The sequence below is a fragment of the Schistocerca cancellata genome, chromosome 7 (assembly GCF_023864275.1).
Source record: "Schistocerca cancellata isolate TAMUIC-IGC-003103 chromosome 7, iqSchCanc2.1, whole genome shotgun sequence".
Lineage (NCBI taxonomy): Eukaryota > Metazoa > Arthropoda > Insecta > Orthoptera > Acrididae > Schistocerca > Schistocerca cancellata.
Genome location: NC_064632.1, coordinates 15,572,265 through 15,594,804, shown reverse-complemented (window position 1 = coordinate 15,594,804; position 22,540 = coordinate 15,572,265). Strand labels below are relative to the sequence as shown.

Sequence of the window (22,540 nt, the reverse complement as noted above, 5' to 3'; positions counted from 1 at the left end):
CCCAGCCACACTTCCACTTGCTCGGTCACAGCATGCCAATTGGTCCTGGGCCTGCCAGCTAGAATTCAGCTGCACAATCAAATTCATCTCCTAGTGATTCTAGGTGGTCAAATAACTTGCCTACATATGCATAACATTACAAACTCTTAACAGAGTTGGAGCTTAAGGTTGGATAAATTGGGCTATCTGAGTTATGGATGCTCCATCTTTTCTGGTGTGTCTGTAATTTGGCACCTTCGGCTGCCTGACCTTGCTATGATGTGAAGTATCTAGCTTGGTGATGCACCCATAAAACTGTGATATCAGCGGATGCTACTTGTTGAAATTCTGTCTAGCTGTTATGGTTTGCCGGCCGAAGTGGCCGCGCGGTTAAAGGCGCTGCAGTCTGGAACCGCAAGACCGCTACGGTCGCAGATTCGAATCCTGCCTTGGGCATGGATGTTTGTGATGTCCTTAGGTTAGTTAGGTTTAACTAGTTCTAAGTTCTAGGGGACTAATGACCTCAGCAGTTGAGTCCCATAGTGCTCAGAACCATTTGAACCATTTGTTATGGTTTGACCTGCCTTCATCAGCTTTTTGCGCTGCCAGGGAAAGCTTAGGAATTTTACTTGGCTACAGCAAATACATCATTTCAGGGTGCAACAGTATTCTCTGGTGGTTTGGCCACATGTGCATTTAAAAACTTAATGGACAGTGTATTAAGAAGTATTTTTTCAAAATGTTACTTTCTAAGCTTATTACTAAATTTTTTTGCCCTCAGATATACTGCAGTGGCACAGCCACTGTGTAAGATAGTGAACATTTTACAGAGTGAGCGTCTGCCAGCAACTGCATTCGGCAGTGGTTGGCTAGAGGGCAATGTCCGCCTGCGGAGAGCACTGCTGCTGCTGATGCGACGTGCAGCCAATCCACTCCGTATCACTGTGGGCAGAATGTACCCACTCTCCAGGCACACCTATCTGCAGGTCAGGCCACTGGCACACTCACAACAGACGAGAAGTCCCCCTCACCCCATCTGCGCATTGCTGTCTGTCAGTAGGCACCATAATGCCATATGTGGTGGAGCATGCACCCATACTCATTAGCTTTTAGCCCTCACTGGCCACCCTGATACTTCAGTATGTGAGTAAGAAAAGTTTACTTTCCCAGTGAATACATGTCATAGTGTCCATACGTTATAGTGTACACACGTTAGTAGCTTTGCTCTCTATTTTGTGGTGCTTAACATTGTTTCATTTAAAGCTGTGTTCAGTTTCTGCAAATGCACCCACATATATATTCCACAAACCAGTGTACAGTGTACTGTAGAGACTATGTTGAACTGAAAATAGCCAGGCTCCACTGTAGTGGAGAGAAAATGGCTAAGTATGTGCCTCCATACATGTCATGACCTCTCTCATCTCTTTCACATAATATGTGTGAAAGATGTGAGGGAAACCGTAATCATTGCACAGTATTTCTTGCTACACTACAAAAATGTCACCTTTTTCCATTAATTCCCATTCAAGTTCCCTAATCATTTCTTTTACTATTTTGTATGAGCTTTACAGACCTGTTATGAGCTTAGCAATGTCTCTCAATCCTTTGACTTCATAAGGGCCTCAAATATTACATCAGCACTAAAAAGATGGTCACATTAGTTTCACATAACCAATCTCCTTAAGAGTTGCTCTTTATTTTCACAGAACTGATCAAGAAATTTGTTTCTCATGCATCTGCTTTACAACTGATTTTGTATGTTCATACCATTTCATATTGCCTTGTAATGTTATCCTTATGTATTTGTGTGATGTGGCATGTTCCAGACATTTACCACTAGCAATTTAATTGGATACTACTAGATTTTTTCTCATATTTGTTAACATTTATCCATTCATCGATCCACCAATCTATCCATCCAGTCAGTGTCTAGTAACTGCTCAAATGCGGGCATGGAGACAGTGAGTTAACCACTACTGTTGGCTAGTCCCTATAATTTTTTCTGAGACACTTAAACAGTGTCTCTGTATTTCTGCTAAGGTTTTTACAGTTGTCCTTTGTACTGCATTTTAAAATGGTTCTTCAAATGGGAAATACACATTGCCTGGTGATTCATAAAAATGTCTCAACCGAAATTTGTGAGCAACTATTAAATAACTAAGCAATGACATTACTGTGATTGATAAATTACTAAAGACATTGTGACTGGTTAGAAATATTCCAGGCACAATTAACCAGTCTAGAAGTGTCAGTTTGTGTCTAAAATATTAACAGTGCTCTGCTTGCACATCAATCTTTTCTTAACTTGTCACAGATATGTATTGCACTAAAGAGAAGGTAATATTATCTCTTTGTTTAGTGCTTAATGATTTTCTGACCATAGTACTTTCAGGTCATCTGACACTATGGCGATGCATACTCACAACAATAGTACAATAATGTGATTAAAGGCATTGCAGAATCAACTGATATTTAGCATAATGTATTCACACTTTAAGAGTGAAAATTTTCTCACACAACAGCTAATCATCCACAAAACTGTTTACCACAGATTTTAGATTTTTATCCTTATATTAGTACTTAACATAACTATTTCCTTAATCTCTACTTGTAACTAATATTTCAAAGAACATCTTATCATCAAAATGTTGATCATATTGGCTGAATTTAATTACTTAGATGTTGCTGTCAGCAGTTTCATAGATACATAAATTTAACATTACTGTATATAGATAATTTTTACTTTTTGCTACATAAATTTAATTTTAGCCTGCTGTCAGTTGCATTTCTTCATTCATACATCATGTTCCATAAATCCAATTAACTCACAATTATGATTATGGAAAATACCTCCATGTTACTCTACATATGTCTCATGAGGAAAAAAGCTACTGGGAAGGGGAAAGAAACAGAAACCCAGTGCCCTTCCTCAACAAATCTCAGCTGTTGTTTTTACCTACTACTTCACACTAAGATTTAGTTTATATCAACAAAAATAATCAATTTTTGAAAATAAAAGTGATTGTATAGGTAAAAAAACTACTCTCCAAGTGACAGCAGAACACACATATAAAAGGTATTACAGTTTGTGAGCTTTCAAAGGTAGTGACTCTTCTGGCAGAAGGGTTGAAGGGAAGGAAGATGTCTGAAGTATAAGGACTCGTGAGGTATAGGAAAACTGGTAGAGTTTTGAAAAGTCACCCAGAATCCGAAGTCAGGGGAGAGTTACCTCATGGATGAGAAGAAAAGACTTTTCGTCTCATCCTGTCTGGTAAATCCCCCCACTTACTTGTATAAGAGTTAATGTAGCTTCATTGAGTTTAGAGAAAAATACAGATTTCTTATACAAGGTGTCCCAGAAATGTTGCAACAAACTTCTAGGGGAGGCAGGACACATCATAAGGATTGAGAATTGCACAGCAACCCAGGGGTAAATGGAAGCAGAGTTCGAAGATTGGAATGGAAACAAGAGAGTGATTCATTTGCAACATTTATTGGACATAATGTGTACACACAATGTACTACATGAATATGGATCTAATGTTACAACAGATACCTGAAGTTTTGCACTACCAGATGCCATGCATGCTTCACACCGACAGAGCACTGACTGTCGGATGCTCTCGAACACACCAGTAGCTTATTTGATTGTAACAACTGTGCAAATGATTCTTGCAATGAGATCCATTCTGACTGCACGGGATCATGGTACATGAGAGATTTCATGGCTCCCCGTAGAAAGAAATCAAGGCTTGACAAATCTGTTGAGTGTGGGGCCAGGGAACTGGCCACCATGCACAATCCACTGCGGTGGGAATGACATGTTCAAATGCCTATGAACAGCTAATCCAAAATCAGCTGGCTCCTCACCATGTTGGAACCACATGCTGTACCTCACATTTTTAGGAACATCTTCAAGCAAGCCAGAAAGAATCTGTTCCAGAAAGGTCTGATAATTTGTAGTGATCAAGCGAGGTGGCAAAACGTATGGCCCAACTAAGAAATTGCTGACCAAATCCACCCACACATTAACTTTGAATGGATGTGCTACATGGTGTCACACACCATGGGAGTTTTCTGTTGCTCATTATGATGATTGAATACATCATCCCTAGTGAATATACCCTTATCAGTGAACAACACTTTATCTGGGAAATGCACATCTCAGTCACTTTAAGGCAGAAATCACTGTGCAAAATGCACATGTAAAGGATGGTTGTCGAGGTGCAATAATTACACTCTTTGGAAATGAAAGGAATATGTGAGAACTCAGTGTTCAAAACATCCTTGATGCTGCTACAATACATTCTTACATTTGAATCAATGACATGTATGCTGGTGCTTGGACTAGCCCCTATGGCATCCAACACACTTTATTCCCTAACGATGGAATACACCAATTGTGGCATCATCCATACCTGCACAAATTTTGATGCAAGTGTGCAAACAAACCGTAGTGTGATTGATGTCTGCCTGGGAAGTGTTCTCATTAAATGCATCTAGCAGCTTGTCCACTGCAGTCAGCTATTCCATAAATTAAGTGCATGTCTGTGAGCTTACTATTCATATACTATTCCATGTTCATCACATGCTGGCTAGGGCTCAAATGAGGAAATCCTCATGTTCTTCTCCAGCACTCCTAGTCGTGTTCCTCTCCAGTAACCTCATGAAAAGCACCACCTAGTGGTGTGCGATAAAATTTGCAGCCATGGGTTGCTATGCAATTCTCAATCCTTATTATGTGCAAATCCTTCCCTACATGTTTGTCTCAACGTTTCTGGGAAACACTGTGTAATGAAACAGGTAAAACCCTGTACAATATTGACACGAGTGTTGATAGGAATCTAAATCCTGAGCCTGAATATTGTGATAAATTGTAGAAGGAGTTGTTAATAATATACTCTTTTACTTAGTTTCTCAATATCTGGGGATTTCCAATCTCCTTTCTGTAGTCTACTGGTAACCTATAACTTTTGCCCCAGGATATATATTTCGTATGGCTAATAGAATACAGCAGTAAGTACGTAATAACACAAACAAGGTATAAAAACAATGAATGGTCAATATGTTACAGGCAACAAACAATTATTAGATCTAAAAAAGGAAGTAAAACACAAAATACACAAAAATACATAGAAATTATAGTAATAGTATCTAGTAATAGGTTTTTCAGAAGGAAAAGAGTAGACCAGACTCATGGTTGTATGTCCAAGTCCCTCAGCCAGCCAGAAGCATCTCCCTCCAGGAGGTGGAGCTCCTGCATTGTGCCAGGGAATCTCCTCGTATGGCAGTCCATTGCGATATGATGTAGAGTTTGTGGATTCCCACAGTCGCAGTTGGGTGAGTCAGTCTGTCCCCATTTGTGCTTCCAGTAATTGCATCTACCATAGCCTGTTCGGATACGATTTAAAGTTGTCCAAGATTTTCTGGGAAGACCGAAGCCCTCGGGCCGTACGGTTGGGTCCGAGACTTAATTAAGGTGATCAGGGTTAGACATATCGCATTCCCGACGCCAGGCTTCGTCGATATCATAATTGTCCTCGATCAGCTGTTGCCCTAATCTCCATGATGGCTTACGGGACTTGAGCCTGTGGCTGGGATTCTTGCAGTCTTCGTGTAAGGGTAGGTCACGGTTGTTAGCGCACTTTTGCCATTCCCTTTTCAGTGCAGATCTTCGCCTTAGATGAGGTGGGGCTAAGTTAGCCAGTACCGGGAGCCATCGGTGGGGCGTCGGTTTAATAGTGCCTGAGATGAGCCTCATGGTGTTGTTTAGCTGGGTGTCCACTGTTGCTGTATGAGTGCTGTTTAGCCAGACCGGAGCGTAGTATTCAGCCACCGAATATACTAGTGCAAGAGCAGATGTTCTGAGAACTGTGGCACTTGCTTCCCAGCTCCTTCCAGTGAGTTTGTGTAGGACATTACTTCTGGTTTTGATTTTTGCTGCGCATTTGTATAAGTGCTCCTTGTACGTCAGAGATCGGTCCAATGTAATTCCCAGATACTTTGGGAGGGGATTGTAGTTAAGCAGCTGGCCTCTGAACTCTACGTGGGGTGCATAGTTTGCCTGTCTGTTGTTGAGGTGGAAACAGGAGACTTGGGTTTTAGAAGTATTAGGTCTGAGCCTCCATGTTTCGAAATATTCATCCATTTTGATAAGGTCTTTCTCAATGATTCTTTCGGAATTGTGGAAGTCTTGATGTTGATATGTGAGAGCAATATCGTCTGCATAGATAAACTTCTTAGATGTCTCTGGTAGGTCTGATGTATGTATATTAAAAAGTAATGGAGCTAGCACGGATCCTTGGGGCAGGCCATCATTTAACCTATATTTCTTGCTTATCTCTCCATCTAGGTGTACTTCAAAAATTCTATTTGAAAGCATATTGTTGATTAGGGTAGCCATTTTCTTGCAAAGAATAATGCGTTGGAGTTTAAGAATCATTGCCTCCCTCCACACTGTGTCATATGCTGACGATAGAACTATGAACACGGTGACTGTCTTTTTCTTCCTTTGAAATCCACTCTCAATATGTGTGGTAAGAAATAATACTTGATCACAGCAGCTCCGACCGGGTCTAAATCTGGCTTGTTCAATAGGAATGAAATTCTCAGCAATGGGTTTTATTCTGTTGAGAATAAGTCTCTCCAATAGTTTGTAGCATACACTTAGAAGAGCTATAGGTCTATAGTCCCCTGGGAGCTTTCCATCTTTGCCAGGCTTAAGGATGGCGATGATCTTGGTTTGTTTAAATAGTGGTGGTAGTGTTTCCGATCGTTGGATGTCATTGTAAAACTGAGTTATTCGCAGTAGAGCTCGAGATCCTAGGTGCCGTAAGAACTCGGGGTAGACCTCATCTAAACCAGCCGCTTTACCCATTTTCATTTCTTTCAGTGCTTCTGTGATCTCTAGGATGGTAAAGGTTTTTGAGAAATTGTTGTCGGGTGTGGATTGTCGGAGCTTGGTTCTCAGTTCTTTCTTTACTTTCATAGTCTTATCCTTGTTGCTGCATGGTGTTTTTCTCGTAAGGTTAACTATCCTGTTTGCTACCTCTTTGGGGTGTATGTTGCCACCCATACAGGTTTTAAAGGAGCTTTCACCTAGGTTTTTAAGAAGGCACCAGGCTTTCTTGCTGGAGTGCTTGAAGTCCATATTTTTCATGAGAGTGTGCCACTTTTCTCGTCTTGCTGAGTCCAGGCATTGGAGAAGCTCGTCCGCAATTTCAGGATCGTTGTTTTGCGACAATGCATTATATAGGTCTATGCATTCTTGGCTCCAACCGGGAATATAGGTTTTCCTGTAGCCTCTGGGAATGTGTTTCTTGGCAATGGCTAGGAGTAATCCCACAAAGCGGTTGTAGTTCTTCGATGCGGGTGGGATCCATTGGATGTTGTGGTCCATTTCGGCGGTAAAGGCTTCCCAGTTGGCTTTGCCAAAATTCCATCGAGTTTAGGTGTAGATCTCACTATTGGAATCTGTATACCGACATGTAGCAGGACAGGCCTGTGCTGGCTACGAGGAAAATCAGGCAAGATCTGTTTATTGCAGCATAATGGTAGCTTTTTGGCATCTCTGGAAACAAAGCACAGATCGGGGCTGTAGTCTCTTTTCCATCTAGCTGAGTGGAAAGTCCCTTTATCCTTTAGATCATGGATCAAGAAGACGTCTTCTATGTCCGCCCATTGCATTACTCCCTCCCCATCCTCACTGGTGTTGTTATATCCCCACTGGGTACTGTGGCTGTTGAAATCGCCCATTATCACTGTAGGATGTTGTATGTTGGAAATAGCAGAGTCATTCCATGACTGAGTTGGGGATTTGTAGAGGTTGATGACTTCAATATCAGCAATTTTTATTCTTATGATGTAGGTGCTTGGGTCAGTGTGTGTTTTTATATCGTGGACCTGGTCAATATTGTTTTTAAAGTAGGTGGCAGTGCCATAGTTAGCGTGGTAAGTTGCTGCAGCAAGGTAATAGCCTGGAAGTTTGCATCTATTTTTCAACTGCTTTTCATCGGCGCAATGTGTTTCCTGGAGCAAGACAGCATCCACTGAATGGTTGTCCAGGACTTTAATTAGGTAGTCAGATTTAGCTCTACTCATTCCTTCTATGTTGAGTTGTAGGATTTTAAGGACATCTCCAATGTCCTTGGTCAACGGGTTCGGAGAGGAACCATTGTTTCGGGTATTCGCATTCATGTCTGTGCTGATTCTGTAAAGCTGGGAAATCCTCACAGGTCCAGCAGCCAGATTTGTAGACTATTTAGCCGTGATAAAAAAATCACATTGCCCAGGGTGCACCACGAGGAGGCTAGTCTACACTGCACCCCCCCCCCTCCCCCCCAGGATATAAAACCCCATAATGAACTCTAAACAAGGATGCATAATCTATGTGAAAATTATTTTTATTTCTGGTAGTCAGTTTTAAACTTGATTCTAATTTCACTCTTATTATTGACCACAAATACCATTCGGTAGATAATTTCAACACTGTACATGATGGTTAAAAAACTCTTCCAAATTTTATCAGAAACAGTAAAGAGTTTTTCCTGGATTTTGGTAGGCAATGTTCTCTTCAAAAATTGGAGAATATCTGCTTCAGGCATTCTTGTTCCCAAAAATTTCCCTCTTTTAAATATTTCTCTTAATTGTTCTTGAATGCTGTGAAACCAATAGTTTGTCTTGAAAGTGCCCTCCTCCTTTTTGTATACTGTGTGCATATTGGTAGCTTCTATTGCCCATGGGCTGCATCCCATTGCATGTATCTACTGAAAAATTTTATCCTCTGGCTTTTTGACCAGCTTTCTGATATAAACCTAGGGAAACATATATTAATATAATAGAGGGAAACGTTCCACGTGGGAAAAATATATTTAAAAAGAAAGATGATGAGACTTACCAAACAAAAGCGCTGGCAGGTCGATAGACACACAGACAAACACAAACATACACACAAAATCTAGCTTTCGCAACCAATGGTTGCCTCGTCAGGAAAGAGGGAAGGAGAGGGAAAGACAAAAGGATTTGGGTTTTAAGGGAGAGGGTAAGGAGTCATTCCAATCCCGGGAGCGGAAAGACTTACCTTAGGGGGAAAAAAGGAGGGAAAAAAGGACAGGTATACACTCGCACACACACACATATCCATCCTCATATACACAGACACAAGCAGACATTTGTAAAGGCAAAGAGTTTTTGCCTTTACAAATGTCTGCTTGTGTCTGTGTATATGAGGATGGATATGTGTGTGTGTGCGAGTGTATACCTGTCCTTTTTTCCCTCCTTTTTTCCCCCTAAGGTAAGTCTTTCCGCTCCCGGGATTGGAATGACTCCTTACCCTCTCCCTTAAAACCCAAATCCTTTTGTCTTTCCCTCTCCTTCCCTCTTTCCTGACGAGGCAACCATTGGTTGCGAAAGCTAGATTTTGTGTGTATGTTTGTGTTTGTCTGTGTGTCTATCGACCTGCCAGCGCTTTTGTTTGAAACATATATTAATTTGGATAAAAGTACTGAACTGCAGAAGATGAAGAAGCTATCATTTAACATGTATAAGTAAGCTGAGTGACTTGTTTCTGCCTCCAGGACACCATGTATTCAGCAGATCTGATGTCATTGAAAGTAGGATTATTAACATTTACTTATAAGTGGTTGAGTTTAGTTCTCAGGATTTGCACTGCCATATTGCCTGCAACTGGTACTTTATTTTCAGCTTTTGTATTCCATTCCTTCCTATCAGATCACATGTTAAACATGACCTTGTTACATGCTGCTTTCAAACTTCTGTTGGCAGATTATTTAACTGAGTTGACACAAGTCTTCACATCACTCAATTCTCCCATATGCAGTCTACACATGCTGTTGTTGATAGATTCTTGAATTGTATCAATTTAGCTTTGATGTTCTTGGCTTGAATGTCCTGCTCTAAATTAAACATCTAAAATCTTTTTGTTATTTGAACAGTGATCCAATTGCTGTTTGTAATTTATAAACGCTTTTTCAGCCTCAGTTATCATTTATTATCATGACTTTGCCTTCATTTGCAAAATTTATTGTCATGCTTTGTTATGCCATTTTGTGAATTTTGTGTCAAACAGTTCAGTTCAGTCAATTCAGTTCAATTCATTTCAATCTCTTTATTCATCTGTTAACAATATACATTGTATGGATGTAGACAATGACAATATAGTTTCTAAAAACAAAGATGATGTGACTTACCAAACGAAAGTGCTGGCGGGTTGATAGACACACAAACAAACACAAACATATACACAAAATTCAAGCTTTTGCAACCAACGGTTGCTTCATCAGGAAAGAGGGAAGGAGAGGGAAAGACGAAAGGATGTGGGTTTTAAGGGAAAGGGTAAGGAGTCATTCCCATCCCGGGAGCAGAAAGACTTACCTTAGGGGGGAAAAAAGGACAGGTATGCACTCGCACACACACACATATCCATCCACACATACACAGACACAAGCAGACATTTGTAAAGGCAAAGAGTTTGAGCAGAGATGTAAGTCGAGGCGGAAATACAAAGGCAAAGATGTTGTTGAATGACAGGTGAGGTATGAGTGGCGGCAACTTGAAATTAGCGGAGGTTGAGGCCTGGTGGGTAACAAGAAGAGAGGATATGCTGAAGGGCAAGTTCCCATCTCCGGAGTTCTGACAGATTGGTGTTAGTGGGAAGTATCCAGATAACCCGGATGGTGTAACACTGTGCCAAGATGTGCTGGCCGTGCACCAAGGCATGTTTAGCCACAGGATGATCCTCATTACCAACAAACACTGTCTGCCTGCGTCCATTCATGTGAATGGACAGTTTGTTGCTGGTCATTCCCACATAGAAAGCTTCACAGTGTAGGCAGGTCAGTTGGTAAATCATGTGGGTGCTTTCACACGTGGCTCTGCCTTTGATCGTGTACACCTTCCGGGTTACAGGACTGGAGTAGGTGGTGGTGGAAGGGTGCATGGGACAGGTTTTACACCGGGGGCGGTTACAATGGTAGGAGCCAGAGGGTAGGGAAGGTGGTTTGGGGATTTCATAGGGATGAACTAAGAGGTTACGAAGGTTAGGTGGACGGCGGAAAGACACTCTTGGTGGAGTGGGGAGGATTTCATGTAGGATGGATCTCATTTCAGGGCAGGATTTGAGGAAATCGTATCCCTGCTGGAGTGCCACATTCAGAGTGTGATCCAGTCCCGGAAAGTATCCTGTCACAAGTGGGGCACTTTTGGGGTTCTCCTCTGGGAGGTTCTGAGTTTGATGGGATGAGGAAGTGGCTCTGGTTATTTGCTTTTGTACCAGGTCGGGAGGGTAGTTGCGGGATGCGAATGCTGTTTTCAGGTTATTGGTGTAACGGTTCAGGGATTCAAGACTAGAGCAGATTCGTTTGCCACGAAGACCTTAGCTGTAGGGAAGGGTCCATTTGATATGGAATGGGTGGCAGCTGTCATAATGGAGGTTTAAACTGAACAATCCATAGCCCTCACCCGCCTAATCCTTCACCTACACATCAACTCAGCCAATGAACACACCGGCTGTTCAGAGCATCCTCCTACAGGCCAACCGCAAATTAGAACAGCATGCCACCCTCCACCTCAAAAAACTATCCAAACTCCTGGTTTCCCATATCCCTACAATGACCCCATTAAGTTTTATTTACATTCCCTCCGCAAACATGCCTTCGCCCTAGCCAGATTACGCTCCCATATTTTATAACCCCAGGCTTGTCTGACATTTGGCATTACCCCCAAAGGCCTCACACTTAAAGTTCCCATCTCTGGATGTAACCCTTCTTTCCACCAGTCCCTATACCAGTAACAAACTGAACTATCCATTGCCCTCACCCACCTAATCCTTCACCTACACATCAACTCAGCCAATGAACACACCCGTCAACTCCTATCCTTAATAAAAGTCCTGAATCTTTCCTCTCCCACATCCACACTGCCTGTTCAGAGCATCCTCCTACAGGCCAACCGCAAATTAGAACAGCATGCCACCCTCCGCCTCAAAAAACTATCCAATCTCCTGGTTTCCCACCTCCGGAAAGGCAACTCACCCACCCTTCACAATCTTTCCAGCAAACCTCAACCTCCTCTCATTGCACACAGACCCAGTCTCTCCCATCTACTCAATCTCCCACTTCCAGCTCCACTCCCCCCAAAAACTCAAAATTCTAATCAACACAATATGAAACCACAACACCCTAATTCAGTAGTTAACCTTTCCTCCAAACCTCTCTCCCAATCCAAAACCTCTGTCCTATCCAAAGGCCTCACCTTCAGCCCCACTCCCAGATTCAACCAAACAGCCCTCGTCAAAGATTTACTGTCCTACACTCGTACTCTCTGCTGGAAATATCACTTTGCCACGAAGAAAAATCATCCTAATCCTACTCCTAATGATCCAACTCTCCAAGACACTATCCAAATTGAACCCTCCCTGGAACAGTTCCATCCTCCGTCACAGGGGGACCCACCCCCTCTACCTCAAAATCACCCTCTTGAAACCTTCCAGGAATTTCTGACTTCCAGCCTTGCCTCTCAATCCTTCTTAAAAAACCTTAATCCTACTCCCAACATCACCACTGCTGAAGCCCAGGCTATCCGTGATCTGAAGGCTGACCAATCCATCGTCATTCTTCTGGCGGACAAGGGTTCCACGACCGTGGTACTTGATCGTCGGGAGTATGTGGCTGAGGGACTGCGTCAGCTTTCAACTTTCATACAACACTAAATACAAAGTAAGCCAAGGTAATCCCATTCCTGATGTCCAGGCGGAGCTTCAAGGAATCCTCAGAACCTTAGGCCCACTACAAAACCTTTCGACTGACTCCATCAACCTCCTGACCCCACCAACACCCCGCAGCCCTACCTTCTACCTTCTTCCTAAAATTCACAAACACAATCATCCCGGCTGCCCCACTGTAGCTGGTTACCAAGCCCCGACAGAACATATCTCTGCCTATGTAGATCAACACCTTCAACCCATTACATGCAGTCTACCATCCTTCATCAAAGACACCAACCACTTTCTTGAACGCTTGGAGTCCTTACCCAATCTGTAACCCCAAGAAACCATCCTTGTAACCATTGATGCCACTTCCTTATACACAAATATTCTGCACGTCCAGGGCCTCGCTGCGATGGAGCACTTCCTTTCATGCCGATCACCTGCCACCCTACCTAAAACCTCTTTCCTCATTACCTTAGCCAGCTTCATCCTGACCCACAACTTCTTCGCTTTCGAAGGCCAGACATACCAACAATTAAAGGGAACAGCTGTGGGTACCAGGATGGCCCACTCGTACACCAACCTATTTATGGGTTGCTTAGAGGAAGCCTTCTTGGTTACCCAGGCCTGCCAACCCAAAGTTTGGAACAGATTTATTGATGACATCTTCATGATCTGGACTCACAGTGAAGAAGAACTCCAGAATTTCCTCCCCAACCTCAACTCCTTTGGTTCCATCAGATTCACCTGGTCCTACTCCAAATCCCATGCCACTTTCCTTGACGTTGTCCTCCATCTGTCCAATGGCCAGCTTCACACGTCCGTCCACATAAAACCCACCAACAAACAACAGTACCTCCATTATGACAACTGCCACCCATTCCACATCAAACGGTCCCTTCCTTACTGCCTAGGTCTTCGTGGCAAATGAATCTGCTCCAGTCCGGAATCCCTGAACCATTACACCAACAACCTAAAAACAGCTTTCGCATCCCGCAACTATCCTCCTGACCTGGTACAGATGCAAATAACCAGAGCCACTTCCTCATCCCCTCAAACCCAGAACCTCCCACAGAAGAACCACAAAAGTGCCCCACTTGTGACAGGATACTTTCGGGGACTGGATCAGACTCTGAATGTGGCTCTTCAGCAGGGATACGTCTTTCTCAAATCCTGCCCTGAAATGAGATCCATCCTACATGAAATCCTCCCCACTCCACCAAGAGTGTCTTTCTGCTGTCCACCTAACCTTCGTAACCTCTTAGTTCATCCGTATGAAATCCCCAATCCACCTTCCCTACCCTCTGGCTCCTACCCTTGTAACCATCCCCGTTGTAAAACCTGTCCCATGCACCCTCCCACCACCACCTACTCCAGTCCTGTAACCCAGAAGGTGTACACGATCAAAGGCAGAGCCATGTGTGAAAGCACCCACGTGATTTACCAACTGACCTGCCTACACTGTGAAGCTTTCTATGTGGGAATGACCAGCAACAAACTGTCCATTCACATGAATGGACACAGGCAGACAGTGTTTGTTGGTAATGAGGATCACCCTTTGGCTAAACATGCCTTGGTGCACGGCCAGCACATCTTGGCACAGTGTTACACCATCCGGGTTATCTGGATACTTCCCACTAACACCATCCTATCAGAACTCTGGAGATGGGAACTTGCCCTTCAGCATATCCTCTCTCCTTGTTACCCACCAGGCCTCAACCTCCGCTAATTTCAAGTTGGCGTTGCTCATACCTCACCTGTCATTCAACAACATCTTTGCCTTTGTATTTCCGCCTCGACTGAAATCTCTGCCCAAACTCTTCGCCTTTACAAATGTCTGTTTGTGTCTGTGTATGTGCGGATGGATATGTGTGTATGTGCGAGTGTATACCCATCCTTTTTCCCCCCTAAGGTAAGTCTTTCTGCTCCCGGGATGGGAATGACTCCTTACCCTCTCCCTTAAAACCCACATCCTTTCGTCTTTCCCTCTCCTTCCCTCTTTCCTGACGAAGCAACCGTTGGTTGTGAAAGCTTGAATTTTGTGTGTATGTTTGCATTTGTTTGTGTGTCTATAAACCTGCCAGCGCTTTCATTTGGTAAGTCACAACATCTTTGTTTTTAGATATATTTTTCCCACATGGAATATTTCCCTCTATTATATTCATAACAATATAGTTTCTTATATTTAATTTGTTTCAAAAACTTGGGTAATAAATACAAATATTTTATGTCAGTGTATATAAATAATATTACTTTTACATATTCAGATATTCTTCAATGTTATAAAAACTATGTGTTAGTAAAAATTGTTTAAGATCTACCTTGAATTTCTGAAATTCTTTAATTTTCCTTACTGTAGAAGGCAATGCACTGAAAAGTATTTTGGGCTGGTAGTTTACACTTTTTTGGTACAGCACTCCTTTGTGGGTGTCTCTGTGAAAATTATTTGTGTTCCTTGTTTCATGGTTATGAACCTGATTATTTAATGTTGACAATTCCTTGTGAGTTTTCAGAAAGCACACACATTCATAAATGTGTAAGACAGGATGAGTCATTATTTTAAATTCTTTAAATATTTCCCTGCATGATGCTCTGCAGGGAACCCCTTTCATTATTCTAATAGCCCTTTTTTGAAGTTTGAAAGCTTTTTTGACCATACCTGTATTTACCCAGAAGATCACACCATATCTGAGCAAACTATTCATATAAGTATAGTAAACACACAGCAATGATTCAGTGTTGCAACATTCCCGAAGCATTCTTAGCACATAGCAGCCTTTACTTAGTTTTTTATTCAAAACTTCTAGACGCTTTTCCCATCTCAAGTGCTCATTCACCCATATACCCAGGAATTTTCTGTATGGAGTGTGTGCAGTAACATAGTTCCCTAACTCAGCTTTTACCTCAGGACTGAAGACCACAACAACAACAACATGCTATTGTTTATAACCTTCCAAATCGATTTTGATTTATTGCTTCCCTTGTTACTGTATGAATTGCTTAGCCTTTTTGCTGCCTATAAAACTTCCCTATACACCCTTCTATGTGCCTGTAGTATGCTTTTATTGTTGTATTTATTTTAGCATGTTTGCATAGGTTTCTAAGGGTGAGTGCTGATTTATTAATCCATTGTGTTACCCATGTGTTTATCTTCTCACTGACTTTAATTCTTTTTAAGGGGAACACTACATCATAGCAATATTTATAATCAGTGAGAAAACTGTCATAATTTTTGTATACATGATCAGGTTGTTCTATGCCCCAGTGCACCCTTTTTAGCATACTATTAAATACACTTATGTTGTTTGTATTAGTAAGTCTTTTTTTGTACCTACATATTTTTCAGTGACTGTGCATTTCTTATTGTTCTCATTCCTTTTCATCATTTTTAAAGCCATATGGTCAGAAAAGCCTGTATCTGTTACTTCAATATTGTACTCCCAGCTTTGTTTGATGGTAAATATCTGATCAAGTGTTGTTTCAGACCCATCCCCATGTCTGGTAATTTCCTGCACAGTAGGTTGCATGTTGTCTGTGTCAATCAGTTTTAATGATTCTAGCTTGTTTTTATTACTTATGTCAAAATTAATGTTAAAGTCACCAAGAACTATTGTGCATTTTGACCTGCCTCTCAATTCATTTAAAAGATCATCTATATGATATAAGAATTGGGTAAGGTCACCTGATGGGGACCTATAGATGCAAGCAATTATGGTTTGACAGTCTGTAAGTTCACAAATACAACATTCAAAATCTTTTTCTGCACACTTCACCTTGCTAAGTTTTACCTCTTTAGATTTAACATTATTTCTAACATAGTTGCATACACCTCCACATTTACCAGTTTCCCTGCAGAAGCTACTTATTAAGTTAAAGTCTGGTATATTTGCTACACAAATCTGAGTGTCCTGAAGCCAGTGCTCACTGATACACAGCACAGAAATCTCCTTAAGATCATAGTTTAAAATTACTTCCAGCTCACACATTTTGTTGTCTAGCTGCATGTCCCTTTACCCTATTGTTCAAGTTTTTCGTTCAAGATCTTGACCTGCTCTGTGGACATGTTGTTAACTCTTTGTACGATAGTTTTAAGTTGTGTACTTAAGCATATATTACATGTATTTTTTCTGGAACTGAAGTAAATATTTCTAATCATCATGGCATTATGTTACAATAAAATTTCTTAACTTGTTCCAGCATTCCATTACCTCTCTCTGAAATATCTTCCACGATTGGGCCATGATGGTCATTTGCTTGTGTAATTGTATTTAATTTCACTAAAATATTGATAATATATTGTAATCAAACTTAATGGTATGCATGTTCACTGTATCAGATTTGCCAGTGACATTACAATTGGACAGACTCAGAAAAGGAACTAAATAAAGACACCAAAAAATGTTTTGCATCACCTCGGTTCCCAGAACTCCTTGAAGATAGACATTGACTGTCGATATTGTATCACAGACACAGTCCCTTTGACCATTCAGAGATGTCACGAAACCCACCCAAAGATGTAAACTACCATGCATGAGCAGTGCCTATTAGACGGAGGGGGTCTGACAGCTGATCAGTTCCAGTCATTCCACCAGGAAGGAGGTAAATGTCTTGTGTTGTTTGTAGTTCAACCATGCCTAGACAGTCAATACCATGATTAGATAATATCTGCATTGTTACTTTGTGCCAGGAAGGGCTCTCAACAAGGGAAGTGTCCAGGTGTCTCGGAGCGAACCAAAGCGATGTTCTTCAGACATGGAGGAGATACAGAGAGACAGAAACTGTCAATGACATGCCTCACTCAGGCCGCTAAGGGGTGCTCTGCATTCAATGACCACTATCTATGGATTATGGCTTGGAGGAACCCTGACAGCTATGCCACCATGTTGAATAATGCTTTTTGTGCAGCCGCAGGATGTCATGTTATGACTCAAACTGTGCGCAATAGGCTCATGATGCACAACTTCACTCTCGACATCCATGGCGAGGTCCATCTTTGCAACCATGACACCATGCAGTGTGGTGCAGATGGGCCCAGCCACATGCCAAATGGACTGCTCAGGGTTGGCATCATGTTCTCTTCACCGACGAGTGTCGCATATGCCTTCAGACAGACAACTGTTGGAGATGTGTTTGGAGACAACCCAATGAGGCTGAACTCCTTAGGCACACTGTCCAGTGAGTGCAGCAGGGTGGGGAGGTTCTGTGATGTTTTGGGGTGGCATTATGTGGGGCCGACGTACGCCGCTGGTGGTTATGGAAGGCGACGTAACGACTGTACGATATGTGAATGCCACCCTCTGACCGATAGTGCAACCATCTCGGCAGCACATTGGTGAGGCATTCGTCTTCACTGATGTAGTTGACAGATGCTTGAGTGCATTACCCATCACATATGATCTCTTTTAAGTTGGCTGGACCACCAATACAGGAGAGTGGGAGTGCATCCATCCACATTTTTCAGTTTCCTCCCCAGATTTCTCATCACATGATCCAACAGATAGGTAATTTCCTGTCTAGCATTCACACCAAATCATGAAACATTGTTTTGTGTACTAAATATGCTGCTCAATCCCTTCCTCACACCACACGGCATATACTCTCCCTATTTAAAGTGCAAAAGCATGTATACAGGATTTACGTCAGACAGGATTAAAAGGTGTTCACATGTGAAACTTTAATAAACAGAGCTAAGTATAATGAAAAAATGAACTAGTAAAGTGATAAAGCACAAATCTATTACAAAACATATAGTTGTATGAACCTCCAAACATAGTGTGTCATAGATTTAAACTCAGTCAATAGATAAGACAGAACTTAAGAAATCACGTCATCTTACATAATACATTCCTGACAATGGAAAAAGAAAAAGAAACAAAAAAGAAAAAGAACAAATCTAAATTAGCAAACCTTATTCATGAAACGCTCACAGACTCCAAATCAAAAGTAACGTTTTGGGGTGAAATATCGAAGGAATTCAACATAAAAACAGGTGTAAGGCAAGGTGATGACCTGTCTCCATTCCTCTTTAACTGCATACTAGAGAAAATAATAAGAGAAATGGAAACAAAAACTAAAAGAACAGAAGCTATCGCCAGTCAGACTGGGGACCAAAAACAAAGGTATTGAAATTCACTGTTTAGCGTTTGTGAATGATTTTGCCATTCTTTCTGAAAACCTAACAAATGCTGGAACACAAATCAATCTATTAGAAGAAATAGCCAATAAAGCAGGTTTAAGAATATCTGTAGAAAAAACAAAATTTATGGCAAATATAAAAAATGCTCTGGGATCCCTTGCAGCAGATATTGGCCAGATAAAGATAGTAAATAAATTTAAATATTTGGGAGAAATTATCCAAGAAAATGGCTTAGAAAACTTTGCTGTAGAAGAAAGAGTACATAAAATGGAGAGAGCTTATGGAATAACTAGGAATGTCTACAACAAAAGATGTCTGTCTAAAAATTTGAAGATACAGCACTACAATACAGTAGTAAAACCAAAATGTCTTTATGCAAGTGAATGTTTAGTACTGAACTACAAATTACTCAAACTTGAAGTCCTACAAAGAAAAATCATTTGAAAAATACTTGGGCCACCAAAAAATACAGAGGTATTGAAATAAATAAGCAATGAAGAAATTTATCACAATATGGAAAACATAAATGAAACACTATGAAAGAGGCGACTGCTAGTTTTTGGACACTTACACAGATTGAAAGTCAACAGGTTAACCAAACAGATTCTTATATATCAGTGGGACAAGAAGTCAACAATAGCCTGGATTCAAGAAGTTAGGAAAGATTTGGAAAGAAACAACATAAGCGAAAAAGATGCAACAGAAAGAGAGATTTTCAAGAGAAAAGTGTTAAAAATGGAAGGATTTCAAGGCAGGAGGGAGAAGAATACAGGGTCAAAATGGCTCGAGGAGAGAAAAAGGATACATAGTGAAAAGATGAAAGAATACTGGAGGAAAAAGAACAACAAAGAAGGAAGCAGTGAAATGGGTGCGTGGTCCTTAGATGACCCAAACATAGAAAGAAAGAAGAAGAAGAAATTTAGATATTTATGGATCGTGTCTATAAGTTTTCAGTTCAGTGATATTGCATAATCCAAACAACTTCTTAGATTTAGGATACACATGTCTGTATGCATGTGGACTTTCAAGAATTTCGAATGGTCCTATATAAATATCAAAACATTTCTTTATCTCAGGTGTCAACATTTTTGATTTCTCTCTGGCTTTCACCGACACAAGATCTCCTACTTCAAACTTAGAAAACCTACCTTTACTATCATGTCTCTGTTTTCTCCTATCCCCCTGCTTTTTCATCATCTCCCTGTCACACTCTTCCCTCTCGTGCAGTGACAGAATTTTATATGGAGGAAACTCAACATTCTCAGAAATAAAGTTAACTGGTCAGGGATTAAACATGATTTCAGATGGTGAAAAACCTGTTGAAGAATTTTGTAAGCTGTTCATAATATCCTCAAACTCACTGAAATACTCTATCAAACTGGCACGATTCTTACTACAATATGTTGTAAACAGTCTACCAATCTCTCTCATATATCTTTCTGTAGGGTTACTCAACAGATGATACACCGAGGTTAGAATATGCCTTATTTTAGTGTGGTCAACGAAATCTTTCCAAGCTTGTGATGTAAACTGAGAACCACTGTCACATAAAATTGTTTTAGGAATACCCAACTTATGAAAATATATGTTTTCAAACTTAGAGATGATTTGCTTACTGGTAGCTTTCTTAAGAGGAAACAGCTTTATGAACTTCAAAAAAATATAACAAAATCCATTCTTAGACTTAGGCAAAGGTCCGTAAATGTCCACAGACATGAGATCTAGGTCACTATTAGGCAATATGTTTTTATTTGGTCTCTACTTGTTTGGTTACTTACATACCTTCACTCTTACATATCTGTCACAGCTGGAAATTTTGGAAATCTTCTTCTTGACTTTCGTTCCTTTGTTATGAAAACAGATGTTTTCCTGAATCTTTTGCGTGTATTTGGTTGATTCACAATGACCAAAGCCCTCATGTGTATAAGTAATTAAAGTATCAATACACTGTTCTGGCCAACATAGTTTCCAACCCTCTGAATCATTCTTATGTCTCCTGAATAAAATACCCTTGTGTACCTCATAATACTGCTCTGTCTTTTCTCCTCCTTTCTTACCCAATATGCTCTTAACCAGTTTCCAATTTTGATCATGATATTGATACCTGCGGACGTCTTTGCAAATTTTTTAGATCTCTTTTCCTCTTTCACACCTAGCTTATTCACTCCCTAAAGATAGCCTAGCCAAAGCATCAGCAACTACATTGCCTGTGCCCTTAACATATCTGATTTCATAATTGAACTGCTGTAAAATCAAGGCCCAACAAGTAATTCTGTTATTGTACAGCTAACACACTTGAAGATAACACAATGCTTTGTGATCAGTATAGATGATGACATTGTGACCTAGTAGATAATTTTTAAACTTTTTGAATGAAAAGCCAAAAGTTCTTTTTCAGTTACAGCGTATGTCTTGTCATGCTTCTGCAATACTCTACTAGCAAATGCAAGAGATCTGTGTTCAATAACACCGTCAACTTTAACCTCCTGAAATAAATGAGCACCCAAACCAACATCACTACTATCTGTCATAACCTAAAAGAAAGAGACAAATCTGGTCTGAACAATATCTTACATTGACACAATTGTCCTCCAGTCTCTTTAAAAGTATCCTGACATTCTGGATTCCAATCCCAAATGGTATTCTTCTTCAAAAGTTCACATAGGCATGAAGCATCAAAGCCTGGCTGCCACAAAATTTTCTATAAAATCCAGTTAACCCAAAAAATAATTTAAGCTGTTTTTTGTTGTGAAGATTAGGAAAATTAGCAATAGCATCAAGTTTCTCTTTATCAGGTGTAATTCCTTTCTCAGATATAACATGTCCTAAAAATTTAACTTCTTCCACACCAAATTTACACTTACCTATTTTCAAAGGCATGCCTCCTGATTCCAATTTTGAAAACACATCTTAAAAGATTCAAATGTTGTTCCCAAGTCTTTTCAGTGACCAGAATGTCATCGACATACACTATTAATTTTGAACTCACTTCACTATCCAAGACAGAATCTAGAGCTCTTATGAATTCAGCTACAGATACATTTAGCCCATGTGGCACCACACAGTATTTAAAACACTTACCTCCTTACAAAAATGCAGTATCTTTCTAGAATTAATATTAAGTGGGATCTAGTGAAATCCAGAAGTCAAGTCCAAACTACTCATGCATTTTACATAATCAGATTTGTGTAACAGCTCTTCTATGTTCTAAGGAAGGTCATTCTCTCTGATAAGAAATTTATTAAGATGTCTAAAATACAAATCAATTCTCACTCCACCATTTCTCTTATTACCACAAATAAAGGATTATTGTAAGCACTCCTATTTCTATCAATTACACCCAATGTTTTCATTTTCTGAATTTCTGTCTCTACATCTTTCCTTTTTGAAGATGGTATATTATAAGGCCCCGGGAGTAGACAACATTCTATTAGAACTACAGACGGCCTTGGGAGAGCCAGTCCTGACAAAACTCTACCATCTGGTGAGCAAGATGTATGAGCCAGGCAAAGTACCCTCAGACTTCAAGAAGAATATAATAATTCCAATCCCAAAGAAAGCAGGTGTTTACAGATGTGAAAATTACCAAACTATCGGTTTAATAAGTCACAGCTGCAAAATACTAACGCAAATTCTTTACAGACGAATGGAAAAGCTGGTAGAAGCCGACCTTGGAAAAGATCAGTTTGGATTCCGTAGAA

General features: G+C 40.7%; 1 protein-coding gene across 1 annotated transcript in view; it reads left to right on the top strand.

Annotated features, from left to right (window-relative positions):
• The window catches only part of LOC126092539 (odorant receptor Or1-like), a 131,124-nt gene that overhangs the window by 93,446 nt on the left and 15,138 nt on the right, over positions 1–22,540 (top strand). The window contains exon 5 of the mRNA XM_049908192.1: positions 810–965. Coding sequence (XP_049764149.1) covers positions 810–965 — 156 coding nt within the window. The remainder of the gene's footprint in view (positions 1–809; positions 966–22,540) is intronic.